Consider the following 26,701-nt stretch of genomic DNA (forward strand, 5'->3'; position numbering starts at 1 on the left):
CCCCTTTTCTCTCTCCCCTATTTCTCCCTAGACCTCCCCGCCCTGTCTTTCTATTGTATAAATGCCCAGAGCTTCCTTCTCCCCTGCCCCACAAATCTCCCCACCCCAGAGGGCGGCTGTGATACGGAGCCTTCCAATGTCCCCCCCGTGGTGGGTTCAGCCAATGAAGGTGAGTGAGAAGTTCAGGCAGCGTCATGAAAACCTGGACGAATGAATGTTGCAGGGAAAGTTGGCAAGACAGAAAGACAGGATTCGTCCAACCTGAGCGGCCGCCGGACAGACCCCACGGGCCGGGCTGGGGCCCGCCTGGGACACGGGAGAAGTGGGGGAGCAGAAATCCATGACCCAAAATTGGGGTGTCAGAAATGAGGCCTCATTGGTGGACAAAACATCGAGGGGATGGAATGTCCCTCTTACCACCCCTTTCGGGGTGTGTTTAGGACCCTTCATTTTTTGTTTTTATTTTATTTAATATTTCCCGGGACTGTATTGGTGTTTATTACGACAACAACATAAACAGGTGAAAATTGGTGCAAAAAACTATTAATAACTTTTGTGGGTTAATATCAGGGTTTATTGTGGTGGACAGAAGGACAGCGGGAAAAAGTATTCTGTAAATTAGTGCTCTGAATTCCGTTCATCACTGTGGTTTGCTGCAGAACTAAACCAGGACTCAAAACGCAAGGCCACCTCGGAGTTCAAGAAAACAATATATCTCTCATCCCCAAATAAAGCTTTTCATTTGAATAAACAGTTTACTGCTGTAGACTTAGAGCTATTAGCCTATAACTTTGATGCCACCCCATTTCCAGGGCATACACTCCACTTCATCCTTTTCTCCTGTTTTTCTTTTTTTAAACTTTCAAATACTTCCTTGTGTTCTGAAACATATTCTGAGACAGATTGTCATTTTCTTCCCATTTTAGTGTGTCAGATCTTTAAACCGTTCTGAAATGTGTACGTGGTGGGCAGGAGATTCATTGGTACATTCAGATGCGTGCGCACGCACTTCAGAGCTTGCGTGCCTGCCTATTTGTTATTGGGTGTGTCATAAATATAAAGGGAAGGGTAAAAACCTTTAAATCCCTCCTGGCCAGAGGAAAAACCCTTTCACCTGTAAAGGGTTAAGAAGCTAGGATAACCTCGCTGGCACCTGACCCAAATGACCAATGAGGAGACAAGATACTTTCAAAGCTGGAGGGGCGGGGGGGGAGGGAACAAAGGTTCTCTCTGTCTGTGTGATGCTTTTGCCAGGACCAGAGCAGGAATGCAGGTCAGAACTCCTGTAAAGAGTTCATAAGTAATCTAGTTAGATATGTGTTAGATTCTGTTTTGTTTAAATGGCTGATAAAATAAGTTGTGCTGAATGGAATGTATATTCCTGTTTTTGTGTCTTTTTGTAACGTAAGGTTTTGCCTAGAGGGATTCTCTATGTTTTGAATCTGATTACCCTGTAAGGTATTTACCATCCTGATTTTACAGAGGTGATTCTTTTACTTTTTCTTTAATTAAAATTCTTCTTTTAAGATCCTGATTGCTTTTTCATTGTTCTTAAGATCCAAGGGTTTGGGTCTGTGTTCACCTATGCAAATTGGTGAGGATTTTTATCAAGCCTTCCCCAGGAAAGGGGGTGTAGGGCTTGGGGGGATTTTGTGGGGAAAGACGTTTCCAAGCAGGCTCTTTCCCTGTTATTTTTGTTAGACGCTTGGTGGTGGCAGCAAAAAGGTCCAGGGACAAAAGGTAAAATAGTTTGTACCTTGGGGAAGTTTTAACCTAAGCTGGTAAGAATAAGCTTAGGGGGTTTTTCATGCAGGTCCCCACATCTGTACCCGAGAGTTCAGAGTGGGGAAGGAACCTTGACAGTGTGTATCTTCTAGACTAATCCATAGCCTTACTTTAGCTGGCAGCTCTGCATATCCACACAGACCAACGTATTACCAGAATACTGATCTCTCATGCAATGGATTGTATTTTCCTAAGAAAACAAGTTACTCTTCATATATTTGAATGATACAAAAGTAGGATGAAAATTGGAATAAACTGAATTTATGAAAAACCCAGGATTTTTTGGGGTACAAATCAGTTTAAACTGAAAACGAAGGGGCTTAGGTGCGCTATACCCACCACCGGGGCGCCTCCTTGCAGCCAGGTCTGGGAATGAGCTCATAGCCTGTCCGACACCCCCTCCTTCAGTCTCTCGCTCCGGGGTCTTGCGCTCGCTCTCTGGAGTTCAGCTGCTCCCCCTGCATTGCTTGGGGTGCCCCCTGTCGCAGTGCCTTCATGGGTCACAACTGAGAATACCAAATTCAGGACAAGCTGCTGTGAAAAAGAGCAGACGTACCCCAAATCTGGTGGTTATTCTTCCTTGAAAAAAAGAAAAGGAGGACTTGTGGCACCTTAGAGACTAACCAGTTTATTTGAGCATGAGCTTTCGTGAGCTACAGCTCACTTCATCGGATGCATAGCATATTGTGGAAACTGCAGAAGACATTATATACACACAGAGACCATGAAACAAAACTTCCTCCCACCCCACTGTCCTGCTCGTAACAGCTTATCTAAAGTGATCATCAAGGGAGGGCCATTTCCAGCACAAATCCAGGTTTTCTCACCCTTCCCCCCGCCCCCCCCACAGACACACATACAAACTCACTCTCCTGCTGGTAATAGCCCATCCCTCTTAGAAACCTCTCTTTATAATGCGCATGATAATCAAGGTGGGTCATTTCCAGCACTAATCCAGGTTTTCTCACCCCCCCCCCCACACACCCCCCTCCAAAAACCACACACACAAACTCACTCTCCTGCTGGCAATAGCTCATCTTACAATGTGCACAGCAATAATCCAAGTTTAACCAGAACGTCTTGGGGGGGGGGTTGTAGGGAAAAAAAAAAAAACAAAAAAAAACCAAGGGGAGATAGGCTACCTTGCATAATGACTTAGCCACTCCCAGTCTCTATTCAAGCCCAAATTAATAGTATCCAATTTGCAAATGAATTCCAATTCAGCAGTTTCTCGCTGGAGTCTGGATTTGAAGTCTTTTTGCTTTAAGATAGCGACTCTCATGTCTGTGATTGCGTGACCAGAGAGATTGAAGTGTTCTCCGACTGGTTTATGAATGTTATAATTCTTAACATCTGATTTGTGTCCATTTATTCTTTTACGTAGAGACTGTCCAGTTTGACCAATGTACATGGCAGAGGGGCATTGCTGGCACATGATGGCATATATCACATTGGTGGATGTGCAGGTGAACGAGCCTCTGATAGTGTGGCTGATGTTGTTAGGCCCTGTGATGGTGTCCCCTGAATAGATATGTGGGCACAGTTGGCAACGGGCTTTGTTGCAAGGATAGGTTCCTGGGTTAGTGGTTCTGTTGTGTGGTATGTGGTTGTTGGTGAGTATTCGCTTCAGGTTGGGGGGCTGTCTGTAGGCAAGGACTGGCCTGTCTCCCAAGATTTGTGAGAGTGTTGGGTCATCCTTCAGGATAGGTTGTAGATCCTTAATAATGCATTGGAGGGGTTTTAGTTGGGGGCTGAAGGTGACGGCTAGTGGCGTTCTGTTATTTTCTTTGTTAGGCCTGTCCTGTAGTAGGTGACTTCTGGGAACTCTTCTGGCTCTGTCAATCTGTTTCTTCACTTCCGCAGGTGGGTCTTGTAGTTGTAAGAATGCTTGATAGAGATCTTGTAGGTGTTTGTCTCTGTCTGAGGGGTTGGAGTAAATGCGGTTGTATCGCAGAGCTTGGCTGTAGACGATGGATCGTGTGGTGTGGTCAGGGTGAAAGCTGGAGGCATGTAGGTAGGAATAGCGGTCAGTAGGTTTCCGGTATAGGGTGGTGTTGATGTGACCATCGTTTATTAGCACTGTAGTGTCCAGGAAGTGGATCTCTTGTGTGGACTGGACCAGGCTGAGGTTGATGGTGGGATGGAAATTGTTGAAATCATGGTGGAATTCCTCAAGGGCTTCTTTTCCATGGGTCCAGATGATGAAGATGTCATCAATATAGCGCAAGTAAAGTAGGGGCGTTAGGGGACGAGAGCTGAGGAAGCGTTGTTCTAAATCAGCCATAAAAATGTTGGCATACTGTGGGGCCATGCGGGTACCCATAGCAGTGCCGCTGATCTGAAGGTATACATTGTCCCCAAATGTAAAATAGTTATGGGTAAGGACAAAGTCACAAAGTTCAGCCACCAGGTTAGCCGTGACATTATCGGGGATAGTGTTCTTGATGGCTTGTAGTCCATCTTTGTGTGGAATGTTGGTGTAGAGGGCTTCTACATCCATAGTGGCCAGGATGGTGTTATCAGGAAGATCACCAATGGATTGTAGTTTCCTCAGGAAGTCAGTGGTGTCTCGAAGGTAGCTGGGAGTGCTGGTAGCATAGGGCCTGAGGAGGGAGTCTACATAGCCAGACAATCCTGCTGTCAGGGTGCCAATGCCTGAGATGATGGGGCGCCCAGGATTTCCAGGTTTATGGATCTTGGGTAGTAGATAGAATATCCCAGGTCGGGGTTCCAGGGGTGTGTCTGTGCGGATTTGATCTTGTGCTTTTTCAGGAAGTTTCTTGAGCAAATGCTGTAGATGCTTTTGGTAACTCTCAGTGGGATCAGAGGGTAATGGCTTGTAGAAAGTGGTGTTGGAGAGCTGCCGAGCAGCCTCTTGTTCATATTCCGACCTATTCATGATGACAACAGCACCTCCTTTGTCAGCCTTTTTGATTATGATGTCAGAGTTGTTTCTGAGGCTGTGGATGGCATTGTGTTCTGCATGGCTGAGGTTATGGGGCAAGTGATGCTGCTTTTCCACAATTTCAGCCCGTGCACGTCGGCGGAAGCACTCTATGTAGAAGTCCAGTCTGCTGTTTCGACCTTCAGGAGGAGTCCACCTAGAATCCTTCTTTTTGTAATGTTGGTAGGCAGGCCTCTGTGGATCATTATGTTGTTCAGAGGTGTGTTGGAAATATTCCTTGAGTCGGAGACGTCGAAAATAGGATTCTAGGTCACCACAGAACTGTATCATGTTCGAGGGGGTGGAGGGGCAGAAGGAGAGACCCCGAGATAGGACAGCTGCTTCTGCTGGGCTGAGAATATAGTTGGATAGGTTAACAATATTGCTGGGTGGGTTGAGGGAACCATTGCTGTGGCCCCTTGTAGCCTGTAGTAGTTTAGAAAGTTTAGTGTCCTTTTTCTTTTGTAGAGATTACTCTGAAACCATTCTTCCTTGAGATATACCAGACCAGCAACAAAAGTAAACTTCTGTCTCATCACACTGGCTATCAAGAAGTCAGAAATGCAGCCTCCTTAGGTATTCCAATCCTCAATTCAACACCAAACACAAGACTTAATGATGTGTGGTTATTTAAAACCAATTTCATCAAACAAAAGGGTTCTTCTGATCCCAAAGGACCAGCCAGACACTGAGGTCAATATATAACTCAGATCCTACCCAATAATCATGCTGTTGCCAATTCTTTAGTATCTAATATCTAAAGGTTTATTTATAAAAAGAAAGAAAGAAAGGTGAGATTTAAAACTGGCTAAAGGAATCAGTTATACACAATAATTGCGAAGTTCTTGGATCCATCTGTACCAAATGACTGGAGGACAGCTAATGTGAGGCCAGGTTTTGAAAAGGGTTCAAGAGGTGATCTCGGCAATTACAGGCCGGTAAGCCTCACTTCAGTACCAGGCAAACTGGTTGAAACTATAGTAAAGAACAAAATTGTCAGACACACAGATTAATTTAATTTGTTGGGGAATAGTCAACATGGTTTCTTTAAAGCGAAATCATGCTTCACTAATCTACTAGAATTCTTTGAGGGGGTCAACAAGTATGTGGACAAGGGGGATCCGGGGATATAGTATACTTAAATTTTCAGAAAGCCTTCGACAAGGTCCCTCACCAAACGCTCTTAAGCAAAGTAAGGTGTTATGGGATAAGAGGGAAGGTTCTCTCATGGATCGATAACAGGTTAAAAGATAGGAAACAAAGAGTAGGAATAAATGGTCAGTTTTCAGAATGGAGAGAGGTAAATAGTGGTGTCCCCCAGGGGTCTGTACTGGGATCAGTCCTATTCAACATCTTAATAAATGATCTGGAAAAAGGGGTAAACAGTGAGGTGGCAAAATATGTGGATGATACAAAACTACTCAAGATAGTTATGTCCCAGGCAGACTGCAAAGAGCTACAAAGGGATCGCACAAAACTGGGTGACTGGGCAACAAAATGGCAGATGAAATTCAATATTGATCAATGCAAAGTAATGCGTGTTGGAAAACATAATCCCAACTATACATATCAAATGATGGGGTCTAAATTAGCTGTTACCACTCAAGAAAGAGATCGTGGAGTCATTGTGGAGAGTTCTCTGAAAACTTCCACTCAATGTGCAGCGACAGTCAAAAAAGTGAACAGAATGTTGGGAATCATTAAGAAAGGGACAGATAATAAGACAGAAGACATCCTATTGCCTCTATATAAATCCATGGTACTGCCACATCTTGAATACTGCGTGCAGACGTGGTCACCCCATCTTGAAAAGGGTATATTGGAATTGGAAAAGGTTCAGAAAAGGGCAACAAAAATGATTAGGGGTATGGAATGGCTGCCATATTAGGAGAGATTAATAAGATTGAGACTTTTTAGCTCAGAAAAGAGATGACTAAGAGGGGATATGATAGAGGTCTATAAAATCATGACTGGTGTGGAGAAAGTAAAGAAGGAAGTGTTATTTACTCCTTCTCATAACACAAGAACTAGGGGTCACCAAATGAAATGAATAGCAGATTTAAAACAAATAAAAGGAAGTATTTCTTCACACAATGCACAGTAAACCTGTGGAACTCCTTGCCAGAGGATGTTGTGAAGGCCAAGACTATAACAGGGTTCAAAAAAGAACTAGATAAATTCATGGAGGATAGGTCCATGATGTTGCAGTCCATAATGTTTTATGGAAATATGCTTATAAGTGAAATATGCTTATGAGTGTAATTGGAATATGCTTTATGCAAAAGATCTCTTGTAAGGTATCATAACAAAAATTATAACCTACTGAATATATTCCTCCTATTTGTATGTATGTATCATTCTTGTATCTGAAGCTAGCAATATAAAGTATAACTCTGAGGTTCTATTGTAATTATGCAAATTGTGAGCTATTGATGGTGGTTTAGAATCTTGATGGCTCCCATTGACTAGGACAATTGGTTGTGAAACGCTTTATTTACTTGCAAACCTTCCTGTGTTCCGTGTGAGCCAGCCCAGGAAGAGTGGAGGCTTGGGGGATACTGGAATTCATCTTAAACCTTGTGCTTTTTCATTTAGAAGGCGGGGTGGGGACCCAGAGAGACAAAAGATTCCCTCCTTTTGCCAAAGCTATAAAAGGGAGTGGAACAGAACAAAAGGGGCAACCAGGCATGAGAACACCCCTGCTTTCCACCTGAAATGACTGGAACTAACAAGAACTGTACCAGGGGAAAGAGGCCAGACTAGGAAGGAGTCTAGTCTGTGAAAGAAGCTTATTGGAACATCTCTGAGGGTGAGATTTTACCTGTAAACAGAAAAGGAGTACTTTACTCCTTTTCTTTTTGTGAATACAGACTAACACGGCTGTTACTGTGAAACCTACCTGTAAACAGTTTCTTAATGTATTAGGCTTAGACTTGTGTGTTTTTGCTTTATGTCTTACTTTGTTCAGTCTGTTATTACTTGAAACCACTTAAATCCTACTTTTGTATTCTTAATAAAATCACGTTTGTTTATTAATGAACCCAGAGTAAGTGATTAATACCTGGGGGAGCAAACAGCTGTGCATATCTCTCTATCAGTGTTATACAGGGTGGAGAACTTATGAGTTTACCCTGTATAAGCTTTATACAGAGTAAAACAGATTTATTTGGGGTTTGGATCCCATTGGGGACTGGGTGTTTGGATGCTGGAAGCAGTTTAAACTGCTAAGCTGTTTTCAGTTAAGTCTGCAGCTTTGGGGGAGTGGACCAGACCTGGGTCTGTGTTTGCAGCAGACATAGCATGTCTGGCTCAACAAGGCAGGGTTCTGGAGTCCCAAGCTGGAAGGGAAAATGGGCTCAGAGGTAATTCCAGCATGTCAGGTGACAGTCCCAAGGGGGTCTCTGTGACTGAACCTGTCACAAGGTCCATCAATGGCTATTAGCCAAGATGGGCAGGGATGGTGTCCCTAGTCTCTGTTTGCCAGAAGCTGGGAATGGGCGACAGGGGATGGATCGCTTGATGATTACTTATTCTGTTCATTCCCTCTGGGGCACCTGGCTTTGGCCACTGTCAGAAGAGAGGATACTGGGCTAGATGGACCTTTGGTCTGACCCAGTATGGCTGTTCTCATGTTCTTATCAGGCTTGTAGCAGTGATGGAATAAAATGATGGCTTGTTGAGTCTCTGGTTGCTTCCAAATCACCGGAAGATCCTCAGTTCCTTGGTTCAAATGCTCCCATTGCTATAAGTTCATAGTCCAGAGGTGTGAGCAGGAAAGAGGCAAAATGGAGGTGTTTCCAGGGCCATTTATAGCTTCTGCCAAGTGAAGGGAAACCCATCGTTCTCCCATGGAAATTACAGGGAACAAGATGGTGTTTGGAGTCACTTGTCTGTGCATGCTGCCCTTAGTCATTGCAGAGGCCATCCCAGGAAAGGCCATTCAGTGTAGACAGGCAGCTCCCCTGGTCTATTGTGAGTTAAGTGTTCTTTGATGGGCAACTCAACTTGAATAGTTCCTTCACAATCTGCTGGCTAATCACTTTGTTGTTACCACAGGAGCAAACGTGTGAAATACAGGTACGTGGTTAATATTCATAACTGCAAATACAAAAATGATACATGCAACCACAGTCAGCCAATCACAACCTCTCCATAGACACCTCACTGGACATACTTTGTACAAGATTTGTTGCAATTATATAACGGTAGCAACAACGATCGACATGGTCATATTTTAATCCGATAACATCACAACCCCTCTTTGGGGTCTGCGGTCGCTCTGCTCCGCCTCGTCCAGGGTAGCAAAGTCCCATTGGATGACAGCCCCAGGCAGGCTCCTGCTTTGCTCCCCATTCGTTCTGTGCCACGGCCCCCGTGGCTGGTAGGGGAAGCCCGGCCCGCCTGCTACTCCAGGGTCCAGCCCAGGGACCTATAACCAGCAGCCAACCTTTGTCCTGTTCCAAACCTCGGCTGCTTCCTCCCCATCAGGGTCCTTCTCCACCCCCCTTGGGGCCCCTTCCCTTGGGGTGGGCACCCAGGGGGTCTGTTCTCCCCGCTTTCCTCCCTCTCCTCTCTAGGCCCAGAGACCTGGAAACCCTCACCCAGCAGCCCCCGTGTAGCTCCTGCTTTCACAGCAGCTCAGCCTGCCCCTCGCCCAGCCCGGCATCAGCATCAATTCAGAGCTGATCAGCCCCGACTCTCCCCCAGGTGCCGCCTGCCACGGGGTTCATGGGCCCTTTCTCTGGACTCGGGTCCTTAAAGAGACGGGGGGAGAGAAATTGGCTTCACCCTCGTGACTGCCACCCCCCATCTACTGAGTGATTTAGCCACCGGTGCTTCAGGGGCCCCCCACGGCAGAGCTTCAGGGGGAGCCGGTTGGGGGGAGCCGGGAGTTTGAGGGAAGACGGTTGGGGGTGTCTGGAGGGGGGTTATGGGGAGAGGGGCCGGGGGACGACGACAGGAGTTTGAGGGCAGAAAGCCTCCCTTCCGCGAAGCTCAGAGCTGGGGGGCAGGATTGTTGAGGAGTCTGAGGGGGAAGCCAGCACCCCCCAAGTGTCGGCTGGGCTGCCATTTCTACCCCCAGCAGCCTCCCCTCTCACTGCCCCCACCTCACCCCCCCCTCAGCTCCAGCCCCCGCAGGGTCCCCCATTTTCTTTTCTGTCCCCTCAGTGTCCCCTGCACATCCCCTCTGCCCCACATTCCCTGCCCCATAATGGGCCCAACCCCACATTCACCCCTCCTCCTCCCCCTTCCCCTCTAGACAGTTTTGGGGGGCAGGATTGTTCCCTACCTCAAGCTGAGGTGTCGGCCATCTTAGTTAGGGGGCAGCATGGCCACCCTGCGAGGGCTGTGGGATGGCCATGTCAACTGAGGGCAGCCAGGGGCTTCCTTCCCTTGGGGAGCAAAGGGAGATAGCAGCCATGGCTAGTGGGGGGCTGTGAGGGGGGACAGGCTGGGGGCAGGGGAGTCAGGCTGGGGGGGAAGGGGAATGACCCTGCTTCACAATGTATCTGCTGCTTATCTCCCTCCTGCTCCTGGGGTGAAAGCTCCTGGGGGGCTGGTGAGCAGGGGGGTCGGGGTCCTGGCACGAGGGGGCTGATTGAAGGAGGCTCATTGGGACCCTTCGGCCGGGCAGCTGATGCACCTTTAATGCAGCCCCGGCCCAGCCCAGGGCTGTGTGCGAGCCCCGGAGGGGCGACACCGCAGTGGTTACACCAGGAGTCCTGGCCCGGCTCCACCCCCCGGCTCTAACCACTAGTCCCCACTCCCCTGCCTGGCTGGTCCTTTGTTGCAGTTGTAAGTTTGGCTGTGGGCATCTCCCAACCTCACGCCATATTTCAGTAGCACACACAGCAATGCCTCATCACTTCCCCTACAAGGGTCGCACGTACAATCCAATAGGACATTAATGTTCAGGACAGCAAGACTTTTAAAATGATCCCTCACAAGGCAGACTTTCAGAGTGGTAGCCGTGTTCGTCTGCATCAGCAGAAAGAACGAGGAGTCCTCGTGGCACCTTACAGACTAATAAATTTGTTAGTCTCTGAGGAGCCACAAGTACTCCTCATTCTTTAAGGCAGACTTTGTATCTAACCTATCATAATTCTATCGTAGTGGTGAATGGGGGGGCTCCGTGGTGCTACTTTGGGGTACAGATTGCCACACTGTGGTATCACCACAGTGCAGCCAGGGCCTGGGAAAGAGACCTTGGAAGTTTGAGGAAAAAAATGTGAACTTCCTTTCCTGTGCAGAGACAGCTGTCTGTGGTGTCCCCATGCCCACAGGGTGGAATGACTTGTTTCCTTTAAGTTTCCCCATATTTTCCTTATTTTTTTTAATGAGTTTCTGTTTAATAAATGGTATGTACTGTTAAGGAAAAGTTAGCATATGTGCATATGTGACTTCATTTTGGTTTGGGGCCCACCATTGTCTAAAAGCAAACACATCATGCACCAGGAGGAGTGTTCCTTAGATACTGCATTCCTGTGAAAACCCCCCCCTTGTTTCCAGCCTGTCTCGACTCCCAGTTTCTGTTCTTTTTCTGTTCCTAACTCCCTGCCTCCTGGCCTTGATGCGAGCCTCCCCTCCTGATAAGAAAGGCTACTGGTGCGTTGCTTTAGGACCCTGTTGTGTAGTTGAAGTCATGGTTTAGCACGGGGGATGCACTTAGCAGGGATAGGTGGTAGATAAGGGAAGGGTTTGTCTATTGGCTAAGGTTTCCGGTGCACAAGGGCAACATGCTTTGCTAAAAGGTATATAATCTCTGTATAACCTGCATTCGGGGTCCCCTCCTGATTAGCAGGGGGGCACCACGCTCGAGCGTAATAAACTTAGTATCTTTGGGAACTCTGCAGTTGTGGACTTTGTTCGTGAGCCTCAGCCTAGACTCGAACTGTGCGTGACCAATTAGGTATAATTCGTAACAGTGCTCTGAACTCTATGTAATGATCAGTCAGTCAGGGAAGCAACCGGTGCAAAGAGAGTGCCTGTGAGACCCTCTGCAAGGAGCAGCATGGCTCTGGGACTTTGCGGGGGACAGGTTGAAGGCGGGGGAGTGAAGGGATTAGAGGGGAGACGGGCTGAGATCAGGGAGGAAGTGGGGACAGGAATTTGAGGGGAGACAGAAAGGGGTGGTTGGGTGGGATTTGGAGGGGAGATGGGAGAGAGAATGAGGGCTGGAGCAGGGACAGGGAGAGGGGGAGATGGGTTGAGTTTGGTGCGGGGTGGGGGAGTTTCAGGAGAGACAGGACCAGCGCAGAGAGGACGGGGATTTGAGGGGAGATGGGATGGGGCTGGGGGAGTGTAGTTTTGAGGGGAGATGGACTAAAGTCCAGGCAGGAGAGATGGAGGTTGGAGGTGGGATGGGGGGAAGGGGTTCCCCTCTCACAGAGTTGGGGTCGGCGGATGGGGGCAGTTTTGTTTTCCTGCCAAAACTGAGCTGGGGCACCACTGGCCGGGAACAGGGGGAGCGAGGGTCAGGCGATGCCCACCAGCCCCCATGGCCATTGGGGAGATTCACCCTGAAATGCTCAGGAGGGGAGAACCCAGGCACCCCTAATCACGGGGGCAGCTTCCATTTCCCCCCATTCCCTGTCACAGCCCTGCCCCCAGGTCCTGCCCCTAAGCCCGCTGGCTGCCAATGTTCCCCACGTTATCCCACCTCCCATATTCCCCTACCCCCCACGCCCCCCACTGCTCCTCCTAGCCCAAGTCGGCGCCATTTCCCAGAGGACAGCCTGGCACCAAGCCCACTGGGAACACTGGGAGATTGCGGCCATCTTAACTGAGGGCGGTGGATGGGCATTTGAGGGCAAATGGGGCAGGAGATGGGGGTGTGAGGAGGGATGGGCTGTGGAGGGGGCAGGGTGTGAGGGGGGCAGGCTCGGGGAGATTTCAAGGGGAATAGATCAGGGGGTAAGATGGGAGATGTGGGGGCAGGCAGAGGTAGGGGGTGTTAGTTGTGGGTGACAAGGGGGAATGATTCTGTTATGCAGTGAATATGCTGCTCATCCCCCTCCTGCTCTGTGGGGCCGAGAGCAGCTATGGGGGGAGGCTCCTGTGCGGTTGTGGGGCGGCTGGCGAGCAGTCGGGTGGGGGATTTAAGAAGCCCATTGGGACAATCTGGCCAGCCTGAACCATCTTCTAATGCCGCCCCCGAGGCACGGTGCCCCCGGCATTAGAAAGTCTCTCCCGGCTGGCGACCCGTTGGGGGCCCGGGATGGAATTTCTCTTTCTCCAATTTTCTTTTGAACCTGCTTGATTTAATTCACATGCTGAGAAAAGCCCCTTAGAAGCAGGCGTTACAGTGTAAACCCGTCATCATTGCTCAGCTGTGGGGCAAGGGGCAGCAAACCCAGGGGTCCCCCATCGGGCCCGCTCCTCACACAGTGCCACGGCTCATGTCGCAGGTGGGCAGGTTGGCAGGCTGAGCGGGAAGTCTCCAGAGTCAAACCCTCCAGCACCAGGAAATGCCATAGTTAAGTTTTCCTTAACTTTGCCCCCTTTAATTGCATGATCACGTATTCATTTTACCTACATGGGTCACCAGCCAGCTTTGATCTCAGAATGCAACAAACCAGGCGGTGTGTGTGTGTGTGGGAAGGAGGGGGTGTCTGTTTGTGAATCTGCATGGAAATACAGTAGAACTAGGGTGACCAGATGTCCCAATTTTATAGGGACAGTCCCAATTTTGGGGGCTTTTTTTATATACGCACCTATTACCCCCCACCCCCATCCCGATTTTTCACACTTGCCTTCTGGTCACGCTAAGTAGAACCTGAGAGTTATGAAAACCTGGGGAATGGAGGTTGTTCACAACTGAAATATTCACTCCTCTGAACAAAACGTTACTGCTGGTCTTTCAAAAGTTTACAACTGAACAGTGACTTCATACAACTGCACATGGGCTTCGTACAGCTTCGAAACTTGACTGTGCCAAAGGAAAATGCTGCTTTTAACCATCTTAATTTAAATGTAACAAGCACAGAAACACTTTCCTTCCCTTGTCAAATCTTTCTTTTTAAACTTCCCCTTTATTTCTTTAGCAGTTTATGTTTAACACAGACCTGTTCTGTATTTGCTTGTTTTTTTAAGTTATCTCTGTTGCCATCTGATAGGTCACTTCCTTTTGCAAATGAGGTGTGTGGTTGATTGGTCAGTTCCTAACTCTGGGGTTCGACTGTAGTGGTCAGTGGAAGATTGAAGACAAGACCCTGTGGTTTCCTGGCTCCCATCCTCATGCCCCTTCCCCAATGCTGCAGGGTGCACTGCAGGTGATCTCTCCCCCCACCCCACAGAGGCATAGACAAGCTGGGAGCTGCATGCTGCTTGGCCAGGCTGGTGGGCCCAGGGTTTCCTGGGTTTTGCAGAGACCTCTGCTTGCTTTGCCTTGCTAGATTTCACCTGCAGATTAGAGACAACATGTGACAGACATAGGAGGAGATGACACATCATCAACTTCCTGTAGCTGGAGTCACCAGCTGAGTTCCTTATTTGGGGCTCAGTGGAGCTGGGCTTTGGGGCGTTGGGGGCAGTGCTGAGGGGCACCCCGCTGCCCCCATCATGGCATTTGCTTTCACAGTCCTCTTCCTCTGTGAGTATCAGAGAGAGCCAGGGCTTGTGTCCATGGGGGAAATCTGAGACCAGGGCGTGTGTCTGTGGGCGGTGGGGGGCAGGTCTGAGGCCAGTGTATGTGTCCATAGGGGGGATCTGAGACCACAGCGTGTGCCCATTGTGGGGGCAGCAGATCTGAAACCAGGGTGTAGGATCCAGTTGTTCTGGGATCTGGTCCCTAACGGCCCATCTCCTTTACAGGCTGCTGGCTCGTTGGGCGGAGCGGGATGTCAGGAGGTGAGTTTCTGTGGGCAATGGGGGAGCTGGGGGAATTTCCACTTTAAGGACGAGGGGTGGGAGGTGCCAATCCCCCAAAGGGATGATCCTGTCAGATCTCTGCTCCCCTCCACACCCAGAGGTGGGGACTGAGACCTCGCCCCACTCATTATAGGGATGGGTACCACACAGGGAGAATTCACCTGCACTCAAAGCTCTGCCCCCCAGGAAATACAGAGTGAAGGCACCAGCCACCCCGCAGCACCCCCGAACTGTGCCCAGGGAGCTGGCGGTAGCCACGGGGAACGGGTCAGTCAGAGCAGGGCTGTAAGAAGTGGATGCGCAGAGGGACTGGAGCAAGGCACCGTTGTGTCTCACCCTCAGCTTGCTGCACACGCACGTGTCACTGCTTTGCTCGTGGGTCAGGCTCAGCCTGACCCGGCATTCGGAACATCCCGTTGGAAATATCCCGTCCCCAAATGGGCCCCCAGCACCGGGCAGAGCAGAGCTAAATCCCCAGCGGCTGACAGCGGTTTGGGCTGGAGCAGAGCCGGAGTTTGGGCCCCAGAGATGGGCAGGAAAATGTTAGAACAACCGGGGGATTTTGCAAACGTGTTTTTCGGAGCCTTTGCTCAAAGGACTCAGAATTGTCCCACGAACCCCACCCGGCGCTCCTGTGTGTACAGCACATTGCCGGACAATTGGAGTAAACGTGGTTTTTAGAATATTCTAAAGAATAATCCATGTTCAGCCCAACCCCAGCAGAGCTGCCGCTGGGCTACAATGTTAGAGAAACAGGAGGGTGATTCTGATCTCAGCCCCCGGGGTCAATCCGGAGTCACTCCTGACTGCAGCGGGGGCAGGGCTGAATTGACCCTGGAGAAATGAAGGAATCTGAGACGGGAAATCTCCTTTCTCCCCTGCTGTGTCTCTCCCCGGCTGTGAGCCAGGGGCCGGGCCTGCACCCAGGGACGGGCCGGGGGGCGGGGGGTAAGACGCTGGAGTGACAGACGGGCAGAGGATTGAACCAGACGGACGCGGTTTGTGTCACCCCCACTCACGGCCTGTTTGTTTGTGAATCCAGAGGGGTCCCTCCCCAAACCCTCCATCTCCGTCAGCCCCGGTGGGGTGATCCCCGTGGGGGGAAACGTCACCATCCGGTGTTGGCATCAGCGCCTGGGCATGAGGTTCCTCCTCTACAAGGATGGAGACAGGAACCATCTGAGGTACACGGACCCTGCTGGTTATGTGGCTGAATTTCCCATCCCCAGCGCCAGACGGGAACACGGGGACAGCTACACCTGTCGTTATAGCTACAGAACAGGACCAGCTGCCTACTCGGAGCCCAGCGACCCTGTGCAGATCATTGTAGCCGGTGAGTGGCCCAGCCCGGCACCTCGGCTCCCAGCCCCACAGCCAGCCAACCCTGCTCCCAACCCCACGCCCAGCCAGAGGCAGGGCACCTGGCCTTGGAGCCGGAGGTGGGAAAGTTTGGGGGGCTCTCGGCTGCTGGGGGACCTCGTACCCCAGCGCGCGAAGTTCTGTCCCCTGCCCAGACGAGCGTGGCCCTGTTTGAGGCCGGGCCGGAGGCAGGGAGCCGTCACCCCGGGGTCACCCCAGAGCTGAGGGCTGTTGTGGGGTGTCTGCCCTGCAGTGGGGGGCCGGCGGGCGGCAGCCGGGCTAGCTCTGATGGAGCTGAAAATAGCAATGGAGCCGTGGCCGGGCAGGACTAGCCGCTCGCGTGTGTACCCGGCGCCCTGGGCGGGCTTGACTCTCACAGCCTGTCTCCTGTGCGCAGATCCCAGCTTACCCAGACCCTCCATCTCTCTGAGCCCCACTGGGGTCACCACCCCAGGGGCAAACGTCACCATCCGGTGTCAGGGGCAGCGCCGGGACGTGAGGTTCTTCCTGCACAAGGCTGGAGACCGGGACCCGCCGCGACACATGGACCCTGCTGGGGACGGGGCCGAGTTCCACATCCCCACCGTGGGCCGGCAGCACGGAGGGAGCTACAGCTGCAGCTACCGGCCCCCATCAGAGCCCTTCGTCTCCTCGCAGCCCAGCCACCCCGTGGACCTGGTGGTAGCAGGTGAGGGGCTCGGCTTGGCATCCATGCTCCCAGCTGGACCCTCGCCGGGGCTGGGGGATGGGCTCCATGCTGATGGGACTCTCAGAGCCAGGCTCTGCCCTGAGCCCAGCAGAGGGGACGCCCGGCTGGGGAGTGGACATGGCATGGGTGGCGGGTATAATAGGCCAGTTTGCTGGCCGGCCCAGGGCTGTGGTTGGCCGACTGGCTGGGGGCTGAGGCTACGCGGGCATAGTACAGGGCTGGGGTTGCTCAGGGTGGCTGGGGATGCTTGGCGTTGCATGGCTGGGGCTCGGGTTGGTTGGCTGGCTGGGGCTGACCCAGGACTGGGGCCAGTCCGTGGTTCCTCTGATGGTGGGGGACTGGCCTGGGGGTTCTCCAGCTATGGGAGTGGGTGGCGAGGCGGTGCCTTGTGCAGCGCGGGAGGGCTGCAGGGCTAACCTCCCGGAAAAGGGGGTCCACCTGCCGCTCATGGGGGACAGAGTCACTGGGGGGAGCAGCAGCTGATGGAAATTTGAGTCCGAGGGAGGGGGGATCCCTGCCCCCAGGGGGAGCTGCGGAGCAGGGGTCCTCTCCCAGAAGGATACTCCCCGTCTCGGGGGATGCACAGAGGCCTCGGGGTCCAGGGGCTGCTCAGCCATCCCCTCCCCACTCCCCTGGACACCCAGCACTCAATGGGGAGCTGTGCTAGTGAGAGGCCGGTGGCTAGGTTGCCGTGTCGGCCCCTCCCCACCCGGGGTCTGTGTCTCACGGCCTGTGTCCTTCTGCTCCCAGATCCCACTCTGCCCAAGCCCTCCGTCTCTGTCCGCCCCAGCCGGGGGTTCGCCACGCAGGAGCCGGTCGCCGTGTCCTACCCCAGCGACCCTTCATCCCTGGGGGTGAGAGGTGAAGGCCCCAGCTTGGCATCTCCTGGTCACTCTGCCCCAGGGCCCAGGCAGCGAGGGGGCAGGGGAGGAGACCCCCTTGGCCAGTTAAACGGGCTCGTTCTGCCCAAAGAGCCGCCCCCAGTGGGATCCACGAAGGGCTCGGGCTAGGTGGGGAGAATGGCTGGAGTTACTAGGGGTATGTAGGGCCCAGATGCCACGGGAAGGGGCTCCCTGCAGTGGGATGGATCGAGAGGTTCGCACGGGGACACAGACACAGACAGGGTGGGGGGATGGGGATAGGGAGCTGTTGCGGCTTCCTGTCCTGGGGCGCAGGAGCGGGAGGGGGCCCCGGTGGGTCTGACTGCACCAACCCGCCTCCCCCTTTGTCACCCCCAGATTACATGGGGGGCAACATCGTCCGCCTGGCCCTGAGCGCCGGGGTCCTGCTGGCCCTAGTGCTGATCCTGGCCGAGGCTGCCCACAGCTGGAGAAGGGTTGGACGGTAGGTGAGGTGAGCCCCCCACACCCCGCGATTCCCCCCACTACAGCCTGGCTGCCTCCGCGTTGGGGAAGGGCAGCGGGGTCACCCTCACCCCAAGCGACGTGACGCTGCATCGTCAGGATGGAGCCGGAAGGACCAGTGCAGCCGAATCCGTCTGAGCATCCGGACGGGCCCAGCTCGGCGTGGGGCTGGGGGAGGGGCTGTGTCAGGGCCTCCATCTAGGGGTGGCGGAAATGGCTAATGGCAGCAGGGATGGGGAGTCTGCGCCACGGGGCGCCCTGGGGAGAGCTCCGGGCCCTACAAGACGGCTGGGCCATCAAGGCATCAAGGACAGGGCTTCATGGGCAGCACCCCCCCTGCTCATGGTCTCCGGGACACACTCCGATACAGCCACGCCGGAGAGGACGTGGGATTGAACCCCATGCCTGAGCCGCCCGGGGGTCGTTTGCACGGTTGTGACTGTGGAGCCTGCGAAGTGGCCCTCCTGCGAGCTCCCCTGTAAAACCCACGGGCAAGTTCCCCAGCTGTGCCAAGGCCGCGGGAACCAGGGGAAATTGGGGACGACGCTGAACATTGTAACCTGGGCGAGAGAACCAGCCACAGATACTGGGTTGGTCTGACCCAAAAAGCCCCCTGGCTACAGCCCCACGACTGTCGATATCGCGCTGGGGGAAAACAGAAGCTGGAACCAGGAGTTAATAGCCCCAAATTGGTGGGAGGGACTTTGGGCCAGCACAGAGAGATGTCCCCAGCCAAGAGACCCTGCAGGCCAGACTCGGAGGGGGATCGTAACGCTGGGAAGAAGGGTCCTGCCATCTAGCACCTGAGGGCATCTGGCCACCGCCAGAACAAGTGTCTGACCTGTGTGTGATGGGGTCCCCACGGAGCAACCTGGACTGTGGGACCCCCTCCAAAGCCACTAACCTGGCCTGCCTCTCACACTGCGATGCTGATGTCAAACTGCAAACCTCGGAGAGGCTCTGCAGTCACACAGCCATCCACAGGCAGGGACCCACCCAAATGTGTTACACGAATGATCTCCCAGCCACTCAGGTACCATCAATAGGGGGGCTCCAGCCAATTCCCGCCAGCTCCCCAGCCTTGCACCCCAGACTGGTACCATCCTACCCTGGTCAGAAGCCAGTCCAGTGTAAGTTCATTAAGTTCGCCACTCCCTCGGTGTGGAGTGGACAGGCACTAGCCTTTGTAAACTGAGCGGAGATTTCCCAAGCACTTCAAGCAAAACACACTGTTTTAGGTCAGATATAAAACAGATTTATTAACTCCAGAAGGAGAGATTTTAAGAGGTTATAAGGTGCAGGTGCAGAGATCAGAGTTGGCTACTTAAGAAATAAAAATATATTCGCAGTCTAATTTCTACAAATGAAACAGGATTTGAATCAGGCAGTGTCTCCCCCTGACAGATGGTACAAGCAGGTTACAGATTCTCAATACACAGACTGGACTCCATCCCAGCCTGGGACCACCCTTCCCCAGTTCAAAGCCTTTGTCCTTCAGATGTTCCTCCAGGTGTTGAGTTGTGGGGAAGAGAAGCCCTTATGTCCCTTCCCCTCGCTTATATGTTTTCCCAATTTGCTGGAAAGATCTTTGCTGTGACCCGGGGATCAGGCAGTCCCCATTGCTCAAGCACTCTCCATTGTACTCAGTCTCTGGGATAGTGGATTCTTTCCTTGAGGGGTGTTGATGAGCTATTAACAGTGTCTGGCTGGTCCTTTGTTGCAGTTGAAAGTTTGGCTGTGGGCATCTCCCAACCTCACGCCATATTTGAGTAGCAAACACAGCAATGCTTCATCCCTTCCCCTACAAGGGTCGCACGTACAATGTACCAGGACAGGAATGTTCAAGAGGCTTTTAAATGTTTAACAACATTAATGTTAATGTTCAACTTTGTTAACGTTCAACACTTTTAAAATGATGCCTCACAAGGCAGACTTTGTACCCAAGTTTCAGAGTAACAGCCGTGTTTGTCTGTATTCGCAAAAAGAAAAGGAGGACTTGTGGCACCTTAGAGACTAACCAATTTATTTGAGCATAAGCTTTCGTGAGCTACAGCTCACTTCATCGGATGCTTATGCTCAAATAAATTGGTTAGTCTCTAAGGTGCCACAAGTACTCCTTTTCTTTTTGTACCCAAGCTATCATAATTCTCTCATAGTGGTGAATACGGGGGCTCCATGGCGCTACTTTGAGGTACAGATTGTCACCCTGTGGTATCACTGTGGCACGGCCACGGCCTGGGCAGGATGCCTGGAACGTGGGAGGAACAGACTGTGAACTTCCTTTCCCATGCAGAGACACTGTTTGTGGTGTCCCCGTGCCCACAGGGCGGGTGACTTATTTCTTTAAACCTTCCCCATCTTTTTCGTATTTTCTTATGAGTTGTGTTTAATGAATTGTGTGTGCTCTGAACTCTGTGTAATGATCAGTGGGTCAGGGAAGCATCTGGTGCAGACAGAGTGCCCCGGAGTGGGGACACCCTCACCCTTGTCCTAAGTGACCATCACAAGACTGGGGGTTGAGCCCGCAGGAATGCGGGGCCCAGCCTTGCCAGGGTTATGAGGACTCTGACGCACAGGAGGGAGGAAAGGGGTAAAGGAAGCGGGAGCGAAGACTCAGATCCTTTCGCCAGTCAATCCCACCGGGGCGTGTATAAGCCAGCAAAGTTCCCCACAATAGCGGGACCATTCCCCCGCTTACACTAGGAGCGGGGTCAGCGGCCGCCCTGCCCGTCCGTCCGGAGAGTGAAATGAACCGGTTCCTCCCCACAAAGCCCGGCTGTTCTGGAAACAAGCGGCTCTGCTCCGGTGACTCCCGAAGGAGCGGGACTTGGAGCCGGTCTGACTCCGGCTGTTGGCCGCCATTGCTCAGCCCCCGTTTCAATAGACAGGCTGGGTTTGTTTCCTTGTCCGGGGGTTTAACCCGAAAGCTTTGCCTTTGAACGGCTGCTGCTGGGGGTTTGCCCAGGAGCCGAGTAAAACCAGGGGCTTGGTTTGAAACGAGCCCCTCCGGGCCCCGGCCTGTGTGACGCTGGCGAGGGAGGGAGTTTCCAACCCCCCTGAGCCCTCTGGGCCTGTGAGACCCTCTGCAAAGAGCAGCAGGGCTCCGGGAATTTGGGGTACAGGCCGAGGGGCGGGGGGGAGGGATTAGAGGGGAGACAGGTTGAGATCAGGGAGGAAGTGGGGACAGGAATTTGAGGGGAGACAGAAACAGGGTGGGTGGATGGGTGTTGGACGGGAGACAGGCTGAGGTGGGGAGGTCACGGGGGGCACAACATGGGGTTTGAGGGGAGATGGGAGAGGGGAACGAGGGTTGGAGGCACGATGGGGAGATGGACCGAGACTGGCGCGGGCTGGGGGGGTTTGAGAGGAGACAGGACCGGGGCAGAGAGGATGGGGATTTGAGGGGAGATGGGATGGGGTTGGCAGAGCTTTGAGAGGAGATGGACCAAATCCGGGGAGGAGGTTGGAGGGGGGATGGGATAAGGACGGGGCAGGAGGGGCTCCCCCTCACAGATTCGGGGTCGGCGGATGGGGCGAGCGGTTGTTTTCCTGCCAAAACTCCGGCTGAGCTGGGACAGGACTAGCCACGTGCGGGAGGTGGGAGGTGGAGCGAGAAGCAGGGGACGCCCCCCCACCCACCATAGCCATGGGGCAGATTCACCCTGAAACGCTCATGAGGGGGAACCCAGGCGCCCCTAACCACAGGGGCAGCTTCCATTTCCCCCCCCTTCCCTGTCACTGCCCTGCCCCACAGCTCCTGCCCCCTCAGCCCCCTGGCTGCCAATGTTCCCCCACGTTCTCCCACCCCCTGCATTCCCCTGCCCCCCACTGCCCCTCCCAGCCCAGGTCGGCGCCATTTCCCAGAGGGCAGCCTGGCGCCAAGCCCACTGGGGACACTGGGATATGGCGGCCATCTTAACTGAGGGCGGGGATGGGCATTTGAGGGGAAACGGGGCAGGGGACGGGGGTGTGAGACGGCACGGGCCATGGTGGGGGCAGGGTGTGCGGGGGGGCAGGCTCGGGGGGATACAAAGGGGGATAGGCCAGGGGGCAGGATGGGAGATGGGGGGCAGGCAGGGGTGGGGCATGTTAGTTGTGGGTGACAGGCCATGGCGGGGGGAATGTCGAAGCAAAGGACTGGTGACGGCGAGACCATCACACCCGGGTCCTGGCTCCCAGCCCCCTGCTCTAACCACTAGACCCCACTCCCCTCCTGGAGCCAGGAATGGAGCCCCCTGACCCCCAGCTTTCTCCTGCCCTCCAGCCAATGGCGTATAAACAAAGCCTGTGTCACGTCCCTCTCTAGGGGCCTGGCCACATAACCACTGACAGTGTCTCCTCCAGCTCGGGGACCGGGTCTCTGCAGGGGCATTAGAAGGTGCCTGGGTCTCTCCCGGCTGGTGACCCCATCACGCCCGCTCCTCTCACGGTGCCACGGCTCGTGTCACAAAACACCTCGGGATTGGAGGTTGTTCGTAACTCTGAAATATTCGCTCCTTTGAACAAAACGTTACTGCTGGTCTTTCAAAAGTTTACAACTGAACATTGACTTCATACAACTGCACATGGGCTTCGTACGGCTTCGAAACTTGACTGTGCCAAAGAAAAATGCTTTTAACCATCTTGATTTAAATGTAACAAGCACAGAAACACTTTCCTTCCCTTGTCAAATCTTTCTTTTTAAACTTCCCCTTTATTTCTTTAGCAGTTTTTGTTTAACACAGACCTGTTCTGTATTTGCTTGTTTTTTTAAGATATCTCTGCGGCTGTCTGATTGCTCACTTCCTTTTCCAAATGAGGTGTGTGGTTGATTGGTCAGATTGTAACTCTGAGGTTTGACTGTAGTGGTCCGTTGAAGATTGAAGACAAGTCCCTGTGGTCTCCTGGCTTCCAGCCCAATGCCCCTTCCCCATTGCTGCAGGGTACTCTGAGGGTGACCTCTCCCCCCACCCCACAGAGACATAGACAAGCCGGGTGCTGCATGATGCTTGACCAGGCTGATGGTCCCAGGGTTTCCTGGATTTTGCAGAGACCTCTGCTTGCTTTGGCTGCCCTAAATTTCACCTCCCACCCAGAAGTGTCCCTTTCGCAGCATCCTGTGGTCAGAGAGGGAAGCTCGGCTCAGCCCTCGGCCCCTGTGAGCTCTGCCCCAGGCCCTGAGCTGCGCAGACCCGCTGCCCCAGGGATGGGCTGAGGAAGGGACACCGGGCCTTTCACCGTGAGGGGGCTGCCTCTAATCGCTGTCCTTTTCTCTAACCACTAGACCCCACCCCCCCAACCAGAGCCAAGGAGAGAACCCAGGAGTCCTGGCTCCCAGCCCCCTCCGCCAATCACTCGACCCCACTCCCCTGCCAGACCCGGGGTATATAAACAGGGCAAGTGCCAGGCATCAGGTTCACACAGAGTTTCACTGGCAGTAGCAGAAACAGGAAGCGAGCGCCGGCTCTGGGCAGACTTCCCCTTTTGCGGATTTAACAGCTCTTCCTTTAACAACTCAGGATCTACATTTACCCTTCTGTCCAGCTCCTCCCAGGTGCCGGAAACCACGGCCCCTCCAACCGCCCACACTTATGTCCTGTCTCTGTGCCACATCACTCAGCTAAGAACAGAGTCTGCAGTGGGGTGACTAGACAGCACATGTGAAAAATCGGGACGGGGTGGGGTTAATAGGAGCCTATACAAGAAAAAGACCCCAAAATCGGGACTGTCCCTATAAAATCAGGACATCTGCTCACCCTAGTCTGCAGCGACATGACCTGGGAAGGAAGTTGGCCAGACTTCTCCACCCTCATACTCCAGGGCAGGTGCTGGGAGCAGTCGGGTCAGGAAGGAATCTTTTCCCTGCTCCATGGGAGAAGGCCACTCCATGGGGGGCACTGTGTGTGTGTGGGGGGGGGAGAGCCCTCCTCTGCTCTAAGCTGTTGCTGCTGTAGAGAGGCTTGACCAGACCGTTGGAAAAGCTCAGGGCAGCCTGGGCACCTCTTGACGCTTCCTGAGATTCCCCCTTTCCCAGCTGGTCCCCAGACTGGGCAGCTCCCATGTGGGGCTGGGAGGTGATGGAGGGTGGGGCTGGGTGTGACGAAGTGGGACTGTTCTTAATGTTTCCTCTGAATAGTGTGGGGGTGCCTCAGTTTCCCCTAGGCAGTTCTTAAGTATCTAGGTGGTGGGGTAAGGGTGTATGATCCTTGCAGAGCCCTAGAGGGCAGGTGTGTGCAGGGGTCTGGACACAGAGAATGGCCGACACCCTGTTTCTTGGCACCTGGTGTCCTGGGCCTTCCCCCCTGCAAGGTGAGAGCTAAAGGGTTGGAGAACAAAGGAATCCGGTGACCTCCTGGCCTGGGAAAGGGACAAAGCCCAGAGGAGGAGGGGCTGGAGGGAGTTTCAGTTTGGGGCTGGCTGGAGACATGGAGTGAACGGCAGACGTGGTTATCTGGCTCACTGCCCCCTGAACTGGACCCAGCTGAGGGGTCCGGTTCTCTGCACCTACAAGCTCTGTGTTAGACCATGTTCCTGTCGTCTAATAAACCTTCTGTTTTACTGGCTGGCTGAGAGTCATGTCTGACTGCGGAGTTGGGGGGCAGGACCCTCTGGCTTCCCCAGGACCCCGCCTGGGCGGACTCGCTGTGGGAAGTGCATGGAGGGGCAGAGGATGCTGAATGCTCCGAGGTCAGGCCCAGGAAGATGGAAGCTGTGTGAGCTGTGTGCCCTGCAGACAGGTTGCTCACAGAAAGGAGACTTCCCCAGTTCCAGCAGCAGTTCCAGAGCATCGCCCAGGGACTCCGTGACACTGGGCACTTGCAGGAGGGGATGTGGTTTGCTGGGCGTGGCAGGGAGCTGGTTTTGCTCTGACCACGGTAGAGTTGGGCTGGAGATTGCAGAGAAACCATCTGATGGGAAGAAAGGAGCCGAGCGCATCACGGGCTTCCTGGGGCTGCAGCCCCCGGCGCAGTTCCTCATTCCACTCACACTCGGGCCTCAGACTCGGTGGAGCTGGGCTCCAGGCTGTTGGTGGCAGCGCTGAGGGGCCCCCGACTGCCCCCATCATGGCATCTGCTCTCACTGTCCTCTTCCTCAGTGAGTATCAGAGACAGCCAGGGTGTGTGCCCATGGGGGGGATCTGAGACCAGGGGGTGTGTCCACGGGAGTGGGGTCTGAGACCAGGGCACGTGTCCATGGCTGGGATCAGAGACCAGGGCATGTGTCCATGGTGGGGTATCAGAGACCAGGGCGTGTGCCCATGCAGGGAGGATCTGAGACCAGGGTGTAGGATCCAGTTGCTCTGGGATCTGATCACTAATCTCATCTCCTCTCCAGGCTGCTGGCTGGCTGGGCACAGCGGGGTGTGGGGAGGTGAGTATCAGTGTATGGGGAGGACGGTATCATCAAGGATGGGGGATGGGATACATGGGGTGGGAAAAAGAGGATCTGAGCCTTGAACCTTCCCCAAAACTGAACCCAAACTCCCTCTGTGAACTCAGACCCATCCCCGTTCTTCTGTGCCCCCCTCCCCTCCGCTCGCATGGAGTAACTAGGAGCCGAATCTGGCTCCCAGGGTCTGACGAAGCAGAAGGAAACCGTCCCCTGGTTCAATGTCCTGCCCCCGACAGGATGTGAGGATTAGGGAGGACAGCACATGGATTTATTTCAGCTCATACAAATGCTAACAGGTCCAGTAGAATCATAGAATATGAGGGTTGGAAGGGACCTCAGGAGGTCATCTAGTCCAACCCACTGCTCAAAGCAGGACCAATCCCCAACTAAATCATCCCAGCCAGGGCTTTGTCAAGCCTAACCTTAAAAATATGTAAGGGAGGAGATTCCACCACCTCCCTAGGTAACGCATTCCAGTGTTTTGCCACCCTCCTAGTGAAAAAGTTTTTCCTAATATCCAACCTAAACCTCCCCCACTGCAACTTGAGACCATTACTCCTTGTTCTGTCATCAGCTACCACTGAGAACAGTCTAGAGCCATCTGTCAGGGAGAGTGGGGGAGTCCAGGCCCTGCACCCCTCTTCCTGGGATTCACTGAGACTCTCAGCCAGCCAGTAAAACAGAAGGTTTATTGGACAACAGGAACACAGTCCAAAACAGAGCTTGTGGGTACACCCAGGACCCCTCAGTCAAGTCCTTCTGGGGGAGCAGGGAGCTTAGACCCCAGCCCTGGGGTTCCCTGTGTTCCTCCACCCAGCCCCAAACTGAAACTAAACCCACCCAGCAGGTTCCCTGCTGCAGCCTCCGTCCACATTCCTGGGCAGAGGTGTCACCCCCCCGCCCCCTCCCGGCTCAGGTTACAGGCTCTCAGGTCTCCCATCCCCAGGGCACATTCCCAGGTCAACACTCCCCCCTCCCTGCTGCGTCACATCGTCACATCTCTCCCCCCTTCGAGACTGCGGGGTCACTGTGACCAGTGACCTGGGGAAGTTCGGGGCCCCCTCTCCGGGACAGCGCATCCGCTATCAGGTTGGCACTTCCCTTCACGTGGACCACGTCCATGTCGTAATCCTGCAGGAGCAGGCTCCACCTCAGGAGCTTGGCGTTGGCTCCTTTCATCTGGTGCAGCCAGGTCAGGGGAGAGCGTTCGGTGTAGACGGTGAAGTGTCGCCCAAAGAGATAGGGCTCTAGTTTCTTGAGGGCCCACACCATGGCCAGGCACTCCTTCTCGATGGCCGC

General features: G+C 53.5%; 1 protein-coding gene across 7 annotated transcripts; it reads left to right on the plus strand.

Annotated features, from left to right (window-relative positions):
* Positions 1-1,229: 1,229 nt before the first annotated feature.
* On the plus strand, positions 1,230-24,567 carry LOC141976238 (osteoclast-associated immunoglobulin-like receptor). 7 transcript variants are annotated; one of them, XM_074937092.1, is made up of 5 exons: positions 1,230-1,273; positions 14,543-14,578; positions 15,642-15,932; positions 16,356-16,646; positions 17,418-17,772. In XM_074937092.1, the coding sequence occupies exons 2-5, from the start codon at positions 14,569-14,571 to the stop codon at positions 17,675-17,677; spliced, it is 852 nt and encodes a 283-aa protein (XP_074793193.1). In that variant the 5' UTR covers positions 1,230-1,273; positions 14,543-14,568; the 3' UTR covers positions 17,678-17,772. The 7 variants fall into 7 exon arrangements, with proteins under 7 accessions (XP_074793193.1, XP_074793192.1, XP_074793195.1 ...); XM_074937091.1 differs by lacking the exon at positions 1,230-1,273 and adding an exon at positions 13,484-14,001; XM_074937094.1 differs by lacking the exon at positions 1,230-1,273 and adding an exon at positions 17,906-21,146 and having other exon boundaries at positions 14,484-14,578; positions 17,418-17,528.
* The last annotated feature ends 2,134 nt before the right edge of the window (positions 24,568-26,701 follow it).

Source organism: Natator depressus, chromosome 23 (genome assembly GCF_965152275.1).
Source record: "Natator depressus isolate rNatDep1 chromosome 23, rNatDep2.hap1, whole genome shotgun sequence".
In the NCBI taxonomy this organism is placed as follows: Eukaryota; Metazoa; Chordata; order Testudines; family Cheloniidae; genus Natator; species Natator depressus.